At 43.0% G+C, this 12,906-nt stretch overlaps 1 protein-coding gene across 2 annotated transcripts in view; it reads right to left on the bottom strand.

Annotated features, from left to right (window-relative positions):
- FGGY (FGGY carbohydrate kinase domain containing) overlaps positions 1–12,906 on the bottom strand; it is a 140,661-nt gene that overhangs the window by 34,097 nt on the left and 93,658 nt on the right. For both annotated transcript variants that reach the window (XM_083742784.1, XM_083742785.1), the window contains exons 12-13: positions 12,093–12,167; positions 3,401–3,521 (exon numbers count right to left, since the gene is read on the bottom strand). In XM_083742784.1, the coding sequence (XP_083598910.1) occupies positions 3,401–3,521; positions 12,093–12,167 (196 nt within the window). The remainder of the gene's footprint in view (positions 1–3,400; positions 3,522–12,092; positions 12,168–12,906) is intronic.

Below are 12,906 nucleotides of genomic sequence, written 5' to 3'. Positions count from 1 at the left end.
TCCTGCCAACCTAGCAGTTCGAAAGCACGTCAAAGTGCAAGTAGATAAATAGGCACCACTCCGGCGGGAAGGTAAAGCGGTGTTTCCGTGCGCTGCTCTTTTTACATTGAGCAAGAAAGAAGAACTTAACTTTGCTGCCGACCAGGAATTCTCCCCCAACCTCCCACTCAGGGTTATTTTGCTCCCAGCTAGTTCTGACACTGGAAAGCAGTGTGACCCTAGACAGTGCGTGGATGAAATATGGAGGTTCTCGGTGGCAAAAATGTTTTGACACAGAAACTTGTTTAAACTTACCAGAGAGCTAAATTAAGAATTGAGTTTACAGCTGGCACGTTTGAAATGTACTTTGAAACTTGGCTGCTTGTGTTGCTACTCTGCAAGTGCCTTCACAATGAATGCATTCATCTTACCATCTGAACAATATGAATCTGAGGCTTTTAAGTGGTCTATGAAATTATCTATTGGTAGCCTGCATAATTGGCTAATGGGAGCCTCCATTTAACAGTAATATATTCAGAATTTTCCTGGAAGAATAGGGGATTGATACAGGAATGTTAACTATTTTATCGGATAGATTTTAATGAGGGCAAGAGAACCCGGAGCATTCTAGTCAGATGAACTCTGACATCCCCCGTCAGTCACAGTTCCTACAAACAGGAAAAATTCCAAGGCTGCAGAAAGGCCTCTTTGTCCTACATTGTACATGGCCATTAGATACAGTCAAAGAACCTTGGTTTAAAATTTAATCAGAATTATCTATTAATAGAGCTTTAATTTTAGACATCAGAAAGCAGCTCTCAATTCCAAGGCTATTTGAATTAGATAAGGAAAGGTGTGGACTTGATAAAATCTTGTTTGACTAATAGAAAGCACCACTGTGGCAATAGTCTGTTGTGTACATCCAGCCTAGGTCAAGACCTTGTGTCATTTGGTTCACCTTTTCTGCTTTTGTGAAATGTAATTACATAATGCTGATTCCCATCTTTCTTCCTGCATCAAGGTAGCAAGTCTGGTTTGATGTTCAAGTGATGCAAATCTCCCTGCTAAATAGCTAGAATCCAAGATTTAAACTTGATCTAAACCACATTGGCTCTTCTTAAGAAGGGGGCAATGGGGGAGGAGAGAGGGGGGGGGGGAAGAATCTGTATGGTTCATCGTTTTGTTTTTTCTCTCAAAGCTGTAGAACAAAGGAAAGATGTTTTCCACAGGTTAAAAACATATGATAACAGCATAATGGATGTTTAAAAGATAGCCCTGGATAAAGGCTGGGTTTATCCTAATTTGGGACATGTTCTTCTTACAAACACTTAACTTCCTATAAGGTTTTTTGTCATGCAGGCCCAATAAAATACATCCCCTAAAGTAGGGCACATTGCATTTTATTAAGCAGTTTCTGCTGGTTAAAATGTGCAAAGTTTGAGTCTCAAAAAGTGCCGAAAGCTTGCAAATCAATTAACATTGCTGTAAAATAAAGGCACCCCCTTACAAACCTACTGCCGCAGATTTGACGCACTCAAACCAATGGTATTAACTGACAATTGATGAATCTTAACAGATTTATTTTCAACCTATATATATGAGCTTGTTGGATCATGCCAATGGCCCATCAGATCCAGCATCCTCTTCTTACAGTGGCCAACCAGAGGCTTGTGAGAAACCTGCAAGCAGGACAAGAACACAAGAGCAGTCTCCCCTCCTGTGGTTTCCAGCAACTGGTATACAGAAGCATTACTGCCTTCAATTGTGAAGTCACAGCATAGCCATCATGGCTAGTAACTGTCAATAAACCTTATTCTCCATGAATTGGTCTAATCCAGGATTCCTCAACCTCGGCCCACCAGATGTTTTGAGACTACAATTCCCATCATCCCTGACCACTGGTCCTGCTAGCTAGGGATCATGGGAGTTGTAGTCCCAAAACATCTGGAGGGCCGAGGCTGAGGAGCCTGATCTAATTAGCTAGGTTGATGGTCATCACTGATTCCTATGGGAGTTTATCAATGTGCTCTGTGAAGTACTTTTCATGACCCACTTTCTGAATGTTCCCTCTCACTCACCTTTTCTCTAAACTAAAAGGTTCCAAATGTTGCAACCTTCCTTCATAGAGGAGTTGCTCAAGCCCTTGATAATTCTGGTTCTCCTTTTCAGAACCTCCAGAAACATCTCTTACACACAACCACTGCTCCTTGGCAACACCTATTCATATCAATGTGGGGTTATGTTGGAGAACATTCTGATGGGTTGGACTAAATATTTTCATACTGACTAAATATTTTCTGTGTAAATTATTCTAATGAGGCACAGATGGACAATGGTTTATAAAGTTATTAATAGGACTGCAGCATTTTATTTATAAAACCTTCACAGCTGATCATACTAAAAGCCGGGACTGAAGAACATCAGGTCAGGTGGCCAAATGTGGCTCACCAAGCTCTATTATTATTATTATTATTATTATTATTATTATTATTATTATTATTATTATTATTATTTTCTATTCTGCCCTTCATGCGAAGATTACAGAGCGGTTTACAATAGAAAAACACAAAAATACACACCATAATAAAAAACAATACACCCCCAAGTTTAAAAAGCCATAGATTGCTTAATTAGTCAAAGGCCTGGGAGAAAAGGAATGTTTTTGCCCAGTGCCGCCCTAAAGATATTTAACAAAGCCACCAGGCAAGTCTCCCTGGGGAGACTATTCCACAAACTTGGAACCACAGTAGAAAAGGCCTGTTCTTGTGTTACCACCCTCCAGACTTCTCATAGAAGAGGCACACAAAGAAGGGCCTCAGATGATGATCTCATGGTCCAGGTCGCTTCATATGGAGAGAGGCAGCCCAGGAAACTAACTGGCAGCCAGTGCAGTCGGGCCAGGATTGGTGTGATGTGCTCAAACCATCTTGTACTGGTGGGCATCCTGGCTGCTAAATTCTGCACCCGCTGAAGTTTCTGAACCATGAGGCTGCCCCACATATAATGTGTTACAGTAATCTAAATTTCTTTTTCTGCTCGTTTCAATTTTCCAGGCCGCATCCATCCTGCAAAGACCATACCCACCATTAGCCCTCCTTGCCCCCCAAATGCTTTTGCCTAGCTGGAAGGTGTCCAGAAACTCTGACAGTGTCTCTTGCTTGTCTGGACAGAGATGGCTGTAGGCGTCTATATATAAACTAAGGTGCTGTAGACAGATAAAATTTGCATTCATTGCTCCACCCACTTTAGCTCTGGCCCTGCCTACCACTGGCATGTAGCCCCGGGAAGGCTGCCCTGAGGAGAATGCAGCCTTTGTACAGAACAGAGTTCCCCTCCCGTGCTGTAGGCCTGTGTGTTCTCTTCTCCCTTAACAACGACAAGGTAGTAGATCCTGTTCCTTAACCATATCCTCAAAACTTACCAGTGATGTCTGCATGCATCTGCACAAAGAGAGGGTTCTTGCTCAGCCCACCACACATGAACAGAGTGTTGACATTGTGCCCTGCAGCTTGCATTGTTTCCACAATATGCCTTGTTCCCAGCTTGAGTGTGAAGAGAAAATAAAGAAACAATTAAGAAAAGAGGCTACAAGAAAAGCAGCTGCTTATAGAGTTCGGTTGTTGGCTATTAGCGTTGAAGAAGGGTAGAAAAACATTGAAAACACCTAGAAAAGATAATGGCTACAGTCAGATGTTGTGATTAACCATACTTTATCGTGACAAGAATGAGCTCAGGTGAGCCTTTGACTCACACTCTTCCCTTTCTTCCTCTGGTTCACATGCCAGGATGTGATCAAATGCTTTTGCATCTGATTTCAATTAAGCACAGTTTAGTGCTACAGCGCAAACCTAAACCATGGTTACATTTTATCTATTGTTTACTGAAGCAAGCTAGCTTCATAACCCCATTTTTTTCCTGCTGACTGATACAATAAACTGTGGTTAATCAATAATGGCAATGAACAACTCTGAACTCCACCTTATTATGGTGTTGTGAGAGTGCAGCATTCAGACCAGAGGTTCACATAGACTTGTGCACATCATGGTAAATGCTTTATCATGTTCTGAAAGCAGCCAATGAGAACCAGTTCCAGTGACTCTGTATTAGTGAGCTTCCTGTTTTTTTCAGATTAAACGTCATATGCCCTAATATTTCATGGTGAAATTCACAATGAAACAACCACATGCAGTAATTCTCCCATGACTGGCATCAGGCTTGGGACAAACACATACACAAGATTCTTTATGTAGCAAACAATTATTGATCCCCATAGCTCGTGATGGTGATGGCACACGTAGAAACAGCTACATTGGTACCTCGGGTTAAGAACTTAATTTGTTCTGGAGGTCCGTTCTTAACCTGAAACTGTTCTTAACCTGAGGTACCACTTTAGCTAATGGGGTCTCCCAATGCCGTTGTGCGATTTCTGTTCTCATCCTGAAGCAAAGTTCTTAACCCGAGGTACTATTTCTGTGTTACCGAAGTCTGTAACCTGAAGCATCTGTAACGCAAGATACCACTGTACAGTGGTGCCTCGCAAGACGAAATTAATTCGTTCCGCAAGTCTTTTCGTCTTGCGAGTTTTTCGTTTTGCGAAGCACGGTTTCCCATAGGAATGCATTGAAAATCAATCAACGCGTTCCTATGGAAACCGCTTTCAGACCAGGTCCGGGGACAGTCTGTCCCCCGACCTCTTCTGAAGGCCGGCGGGGGGGGGGGAAAGTCTTTGCTTCCCCCCCGCCTGCCTTCCCGGGACAGCGTTTCTCCGCTCTCCCGGGAAGGCAGGCGGGGGGGGAGCAAAGAGTTTTGCCCCCCGCGGGCCTTCAGAAGAGGTCCAGGACCTCTTCTGAAGGCGGGTGGGGGGCAAAAGTCTTTGCTCCCCCCCCGCCTGCCTTCAAAAGCCATCTGGGATAGCGGGAAGCGCTTCCCTGCTATCCCGGACTGCTTTTAAAATGCTGGCGGTGGGGAGTAAATACTTTCGGCCCCCGCCGGCCTTCCTGGACCTCTTCTGAAGGCCGGAGGGGGGGGGAAAAGGCTTTGCTCCCCACCGCCAGCATTTAAAGAGGTCCCCGGAGATTTCCCTATGGGCTTTCTTCTTGCGAAGCAAGCCCATAGGGAAATTCGTTTTGCGAAGCGCCTCCAAAACGGAAAACCCTTTCGTCTAGCGGGTTTTCCGTCTTGCGAGGCGTTCGTCTTGCGGGGCACCACTGTATTTCAAAAAGGAAATTCAGGGAGGTTTCTACCCACTTCTCTTATTCCTGATAGCTAAACAGAACCTCCATATTCAAAGCAAAATGCCACTGAAAACCAGGTGCTGGGGACAAACAAGAAGGGTATGACCATTACTTATATGCCTTGTTCATGAGTTTCCTGGGAATTTGTATATGTGTACCATTCAAGATAGAAGCTGGGCAGTGGTTTTTTTATTTTTTTTGGGTAGACAGGTGATTTTCAGTCTGATCCAGAGACATGCAAGTTACCCATTGAAGAAATAATTGATAGTACAGGGAAGAAGATTTATTTCACTGAGTGCCCCCACCCAAGCAGGGAACTATTGAAAGCACCAGAAGCACAATAGCAGGCAAACAGTCTTCTGCCTTTTAGGAACCTTTTGATCAGAGCCATAACCACACATGGAACTGTGAGTTGCTGGGGCAATCTCTGCTTGGAAGCCCGCTCTACTGATAGATCATATGTCACTGGCTTTGGTATTTTTCTACTCTTTTAACAAAGAACATCCACTTGCTGTTCACAGAAATAGAACTGCAGAGAATCACCTTGGCACTTGCTCACCATTGTTTTTGTGACATTTAATATACATCTAAGGCTCACAAAATTCAAGATCAGACAAACAGTACTGAAAATACGCAAGTATTCAACAAAAGCCCATGCTGCCTTCTTTTTCATAACAGGAGTCTATGGATCTAGATATAAGGCAAATTAAGCCATGGAGGGGTCAACTAAACTAATAAAAAATGTTACTGTGATGTCCCACGTGTAAAAAACAGGGAAATTACATTTCAAGATATAGTGGCGATGCCAACCAAATTCTGTTTTTTCTTCTTCCAGAATTCATTTAAGAATAGAACAAAATAAAATAAAATAGTACTGTATCCAAGAAAATTGTCCCTTTCACGTAGATACCACAAATCTGTTCTGGGGGTTCCCCTCAACCGTCCAGAGCATATGGGAGGGTGGAGAAAGAGGAGAGGGAGGGAAGTTCTGTTGCACAAGGGCAAGTCTTTGCATGTACGGCACAACTTCATTGGTAGCAACACTTAATATTTGGTCAGTTGTCCGGAGAGATCCACTGCTGTATAAATGAACCAGGAATGCATGAGTTTCTCATGTCAGCTATGGGTGTTATTTGACAAACACAGTTGTTGCATGAACACTGGTGTTACTCTGCTACTTTAATTTCTGAGTTTCAACTCAACATTTAGGATTGAAGAAAGCCAAAGCGTCAAAAGCAAAACTTCTGCTAAATCTACCCCTTGCCAGACCCAAACAGTAAGGAATTCCCTCAGCTTTTATGCCGAACCTCTTTTGAAGCGTGGCCAAAGTTTACGGGAAGCTTTACAAGCGGCAGAAAATGTTTCTTCAGACCCAGACTGGTTATTTAAGAAGGGGAAAGCAAGTTAAGCTTCAGCTGTTTATTATGGCAGGATTGTGTTTCAAGGGTATTTTGGTTTAAGATAGGTAGTTTTGGCAAACTGTAGCAACTATAAGCTCAGCTAATGAAATCCATAACATCTTTACTGACACTTAAGACGAGTGCTTTAAGCCAGAGGGCCACAATTTCGATTATGGAAAGAATAAGCTTTTTAATATTTTTTTAAATCTTGCCTTGAGAATACAAGTATAATTGCCCTTAACAGAAAGTTTCTCATGATCACCTCAATAATATCCTTTTCCTATCTCTACAATCCACATTTATGAACGTCTAGAGTATACCCCTGAATGTCAACATAGACAAAAATGACCACATATACATGTCACACCAAAGCCATGCCTGCCATGCCATGTTCCTCCTTTGACTTGCAAAGACATTTTTCACCAGCGGCATCTACCTCCCAGGCACCTGATGTCAGGTAAAGCTGTAGGTACGGAGCAGCAACTGAAAGCATTGTGACTGTTCTCCAATCATCTCTTTGCAAACATGGTTTCCAATTGGCACAGTTTAAATTTGGCACCAAATGCAAGCTGTGCTGCTTTAAGTCCAGGCCAGACCACTTGGGAGCCGACAGGAGTTCCCAAATGGGGCCATTCCCTGCCAAAACCAGTGGAGCTTGTCTCCAGCAATGATTTTAAATTTAGCACTGAATACAAACCCTACTAGAATTGATTCCAATTATGAGCTTGGGATTGGAACCCCCCAGTGCAGCCAATGCCAGCAAGGCTTACATTCAAAGCAAATTTAAACAGCACCAAATGCAATCCCTGCTGCCAAAGGACCATTCGAACTACAGTGGTACCTCTGGTTAAGAACTGAATTCTTTCCGGAGGTGCGTTCTTAACCTGAAACTGTTCTTAACCTGAAGCACCACTTTAGCTCATGGGGCCTCGGGCTGCCGCAGCACGAATTCTGTTCTCATCCTGAAGCAAAGTTCTTAACCCGAGGTACTATTTCTGGGTTGGCGGAATCTGTAACCTGATGCGTCTGTAACCCGAGGTACCACTGTACATGGCTTGGCACACACTCCTGCTTCGTCTCTTAGAACAGGTATTGCACAGAGCATTGTTTAAATTCGGCACCAATTGCAAGCCCCTCTGTTTTCCTAGCTTTCAGGTGGTTGACAGGTAGGCAGGTCCATGATGGGATGACCACTTTTGGATCTGGCACACCAGATCAAAGTGATCCTCAAGCCTGCATGATTCCCTACCTCTGGGCTCAAGCCAGTGTTTGTTTAGCAAACTACAAACTATGAATTGTTCCACTGAAGATCAAACAAATCATGTCATGTTTAATGATGACTGCCTTGAAAAACTTCAGAGCATCCATTTTCCCCCTCCACTGGGTGGCACTGAGGTGGCAGCCCCACTGGCAATCACCTCAGAGAGCCAAATGGAAATGGCATCTTTCCAAAACTGATGTGCAAATCTCTCCTGTATCCAGAGAACTATAAGCAGTACAACCTTCTCATCCGACCAGATTTTTGCCCTTCTTCTGTGGCATGGCATTTGACCACAGCTGAATGATGCTATGGATTGGGTAACCTGTGATTCCTTCTCAGGCAAGGAGGGGGCTGTGTCAAAAGACATTTGTGGGCCATATCATTTGTGTCTCTACTGCTGACAGAAACATTTGTTAGCTTATGGGCTGAGCTGGGAAATGGAAAGTTTGGGAAGCAAGAAGTCAAAACTACCACTATGGGTCTGGCAAGCCTGCCTCAAAACAAAATAAGGCAGGGATGGAAACTGGATTTGGCCAGTAGGCCAGATCTGTAATTCCCCTCCTCTCCGCAGGTCAACTTTTGAGAAGTGGGCAGAAAAAGTTAAAAGGGGATCCCTGTAACCTTGGATCAGCTGACTGACAGTACAGCGAGCCCCTGTGAAGGCAAGTGCCCAGCACCAATCCAATTTGCCATCAATCCAGTTTGCTGTAACAGCCAATCAGCTGATCCACTGTTTTATAGGGAGTCTCCTTGAAAGCAAGCTCCCTGCACCATTGGGACTCCCTGAGCGGAACTGACAGGGAACCCCACTTCCAAATGAACAATTGGAATTACACTCCATATGGTTTGTATGTGTCCTTTGTTTGTAGCTGTGCCAGTACTTGCCCCCTGCCAGATATCACATAGGGCATCAAGTGTGGCACAGGTGGCTTTGGTTTGTGGGGAATGGTCTCGCGGGCCCATCCCAGGCCTAATTAGGCCTGCAGGCCAAACGTTCTCCAGTGCCAATGTATAAAAACTTCAGGTCAGCAAGGGCAGGGATTATGGTTTCTGGGTTTGTAAAAACAGAACTGAGAGTTCAGCGCACCATGTGGATTGTAAATCAGGTGTTTGCACAGGAGGTGCTAATTATGCTGTAGCCATGAATTGCAAATTATAGGCAATCTTATGGGTAGAACTGAACTTTGATTGAAAGCTCATTGACTTTTTTCTCCCCCTGGGGACTGTATTTCTGTACTGTATGGAGCTTGAACAATTTAAAATGTAACATTAAAAACAATTTAAAACAATTTAATGTTCTACAAGAAGACGCTCTAAAAACTATTCTTACAATTATCTGGGGCAGAAATGGTTTCCCTTAGAAATGAAGCCATTTCAATGCTGAACTAAGTTAATTTGACATAGGCATAGAAATATGCAAACTGTGAGACATCAAATGCAAATTTCTCCTTTTTTTGCAATGTCTCTCACTGAAAGAAAACAGAAGGTCAGCAATAAGTGGCAAAAGTTACATTTTTTTGCTAGATTTTAAAGTTAAACTCATGTTTAAGCGTAGCAAGCAACATGCAGCTTTGACTAACGCAAATACCAAGGGTAAATTGATGTAATTCAATGTGTCTGTATTTAGTGCCGATACAATGTGAACTATCTACTAAAAAAACACACCATGTTTTTTAAAAATAAAAAAATACCCAACATGGAAATTTGCACGTTCTGAGAATTAGAGAAAATTACAGCCTCTCATTAGTTGGGTTTTCTGTTGCCTTAATTTACACTGCTAATACAGTGGTACCTTGGGTTAAGAACTTAATTCCTTCCGGAGGTCTGTTCTTAACCTGAAACTGTTCTTAACCTGAAGCACCACTTTAGCCAATGGGGCCTCCCGCTGCCGCTGCGTCACCGCTGCACTATTTCTGTTCTCATCCTGAAGCAAAGTTCTTAACCTGAGGTACTATTTCTGGGTTAGCGGAGTCTGTAACCTGAAGCGTATGTAACCTGAAGCGTATGTAACCCGAGGTACCACTGTACACAGAGAAAAGAACCATCTGTGAAGAAAAATCTAAGAAGACATCACCTTTAATTTTATATATTATATATTTTAATAATCGCTAAAGTGGGATACGGGAAAAGGGGACCAGTAGAGGCTTAATTTCAAAGCACAGTGCAGCCATGTGCAATGAAGCACTTGGAGAATAATAGATGGTTTTCCCAGGATATCCAACTGAGAAAGCTTCCACCTCATTAGCATAGAATAATGCCACGGTGCTTGTTTGGCATTGGAAAGTTGTTGCCTGCAACCTCTTTCATGAGACATTATCAGTAGTTCTCATTTTCCAAGAAAGCACTTGCATTTCTTATTTAAATTTAAAAGGGATGGTAAAGTACCAAGTGCACTGCCATTACGCTCACCAAAGAGGAGCAATAATAGGGCGAACAGTAATGTATTCCAGGTTCAGTCGGAGTAATCCTGTTTTTGTCAAGAGAACTGTTAAAACAAGTGGAATTCACAGAATCTGCCCTCACTGCTGGGCTTCGTGGAGTGCCATGATGTGAGGAAATGCGAAAACTAATCTGTATTGCCTGCACACCTTTGTGTGTGCCCCTCCCCCATCAGCGAACAACAACAACTGGTATCGTCCAAGGTGACACAAAAACATGGCTGACTTGGACAGCAGGAAGCTAAAGAATTTCCGTTCCATAGCACGCCTTATCTCGCATTTGTAATGTGCTTGGAAGGCTGAAGATTTGCATTTCAATTGAACAGAATTCAGTTATACAGTTGACGACAAACAACATAATAGTACTAATAGTTCACAGGCAACAGTTCAGACAGAAACAGAGAGGTGGACAAATGTACTCCACTTACACCGTCAGTCTTTAAGAAGGGCAGAAAAGAATGCTGACTATTTTAATTCTGAAAAATATACTAGAAATTAAACATAGCAGCAAAGACTAGCAACCCATCGGAAGCCAACAAGGCTCAGCTGTCAGGAAGACCTACTAGCCGTCATTCAATCCCTTGTGGAAAAGTAAGATGAAAGTCTAATTAATTCCAAATAATTAAGAGTATGCTTCTTATCTCTTCCCATGTTTGTTGAATGGGAAAGTGTGGTGGCCTCTTAATTATTGCTGTCACTAGGGACTGAAGTGGCGCTGTGGGTTAAACCACAGAGCCTAGGACTTGCTGATCGAAAGGTTGGCGGTTCGAATCCCCGCGGCGGGGTAGGCTCCCGTCGTTCGGTCCCAGCTCCTGCCCACCTAGCAGTTCGAAAGCACGTTAAAGTGCAAGCAGATAAATAGGAACCGCTTTCTAGCGGGAAGGTAAACGGCGTTTCCATGTGCGGCGCTGGTGCTGGCTCGCCAGATGCAGCTTCGTCACGCTGGCCACGTGACCCGGAAGTGTCTTCGGACAGCACCGGCTCCCGGCCTCTTGAGCGAGATGAGCACGCAACCCTAGAGTCGGTCACGACTGGCCCTGATGGGTGGGGGTACCTTTACCTTTTACCCTTAGGGACTGAAGTAACAGTATCTCGCTCCTCAAAAGTGAGTGAAATTCAGTTTCTTATATTTTACATTATTGTCCTGAGAAGAAGTAGTCTGCCTTCTGGAGGATGCCCCTAAAGAATGTAACTAAAAAAAAAAAAGGTAAAACCAATAGCCCATGTAGACCAGTCATGAGGCAGAGGAGTTATTGTTTTTTTTGTTTTGTGTTTTATTATGTACTTTGTGTTTTTTATCTTGTATTTTTATGTTGTGAACCACCTTGAGATCTACAGATGAAGGAAAGGTACACAAAATTAATTAATTAATTAATTAATTAATTACTTTGGTCTCCAGCATAACTAAACTAATATTTTTCTCAACATTTCTCAGTAAACAGAAATTTCCTGGTTGAACTCTTTCTTGCAACAACTTCAGAGGAGAGACAACTTTGCAAACTTAGGGAAATAAGGATTATTTTATTTTTTATTTTTTGGCGATCAATCTTTAATATGAACAAAAGAATGAAATTTCCAAAATCCTGGGGGAACTTACTTTGAGAGGAAATTTCTTGGGAAATTTACTTTTTTTATCGGGTCTGCTTGGTAAATAAATTCATAATTCATAATTACAAACCAGTTTTGCAGTTGAAAACAGGATGAAGTAACATTGGTTTAAGTTCTTTAAAGAGAATAACGAAGGGAAGCATTGTAAAAGTGCCAGTTTTCAGTGACTTACTGCAATAGCCTGAATTGTGGCCAAGTAGATAAGAGCAAGATCATCCAGGCCTTGAGATAATGTCTGTCCAACCACCTGCAGAGAAAATGAGGAGAAAAACTTCCTGATGTGAGAATTCAGTACTTCCCACTTCTCTCGCTAAACAAAGTTCTAAAGTGAGTCCTAGGCTTGTTGCTGCAAGTTGCACCCAAACAGTCATAGGATAACACTTCCCCCCCCTCTCCTGAGATGGGCTACTGCATCGCCAGTTTAATGAGCAATAACACAAATCAATCTGGTGATATTTTCCTGGTCAATTGCATTTTTAAACATTATTCTCATTCCCATCCCCTCCATCCAACATACTTTCCAATGAAATCAGTATATAGGTTCACAAACAGAGAACTGTTCATTTTACTGTGAATCCATCTTGGTGCCTCTCCAGATGTTTGGGACTATAATACTCAACAGCCCCGGACTGAGACTGATGGGAGTTGTGCAATCCTGCATTATTCTGCTACTTCTAATTGTCACATTATACTTTATAGGTGGGATTCGCCTAAGGAACACCAGCAAGTGGAATCCAGAATGTGGCAGCTAGGCTGGTGACTGGGAGTGGCCGCCAAGACCACATAACACCAGTCCTGAAAGACCTACATTGGCTCCCAGTACGTTTCCGAGCAAATTCAAAGTGTTGGTGCTGACCTTTAAAGCCCTAAATGGACTCAGCCCAGTATACATGAAGGATCATCTCCACCCCCATTGTTCAGCCCGGACACTGAGGTCCAGCTTCGAGGGCCTTCTGGCTGTTCCCTCACTGTGAGGGCCTTCTCGG

This window comes from Podarcis gaigeae (assembly GCF_964106915.1).
Source record: "Podarcis gaigeae genome assembly, chromosome: 6".
Lineage (NCBI taxonomy): Eukaryota > Metazoa > Chordata > Lepidosauria > Squamata > Lacertidae > Podarcis > Podarcis gaigeae.
The sequence above is the reverse complement of the archived record's forward strand: the minus strand, read 5'-3'. Positions and strand labels throughout refer to the sequence as shown.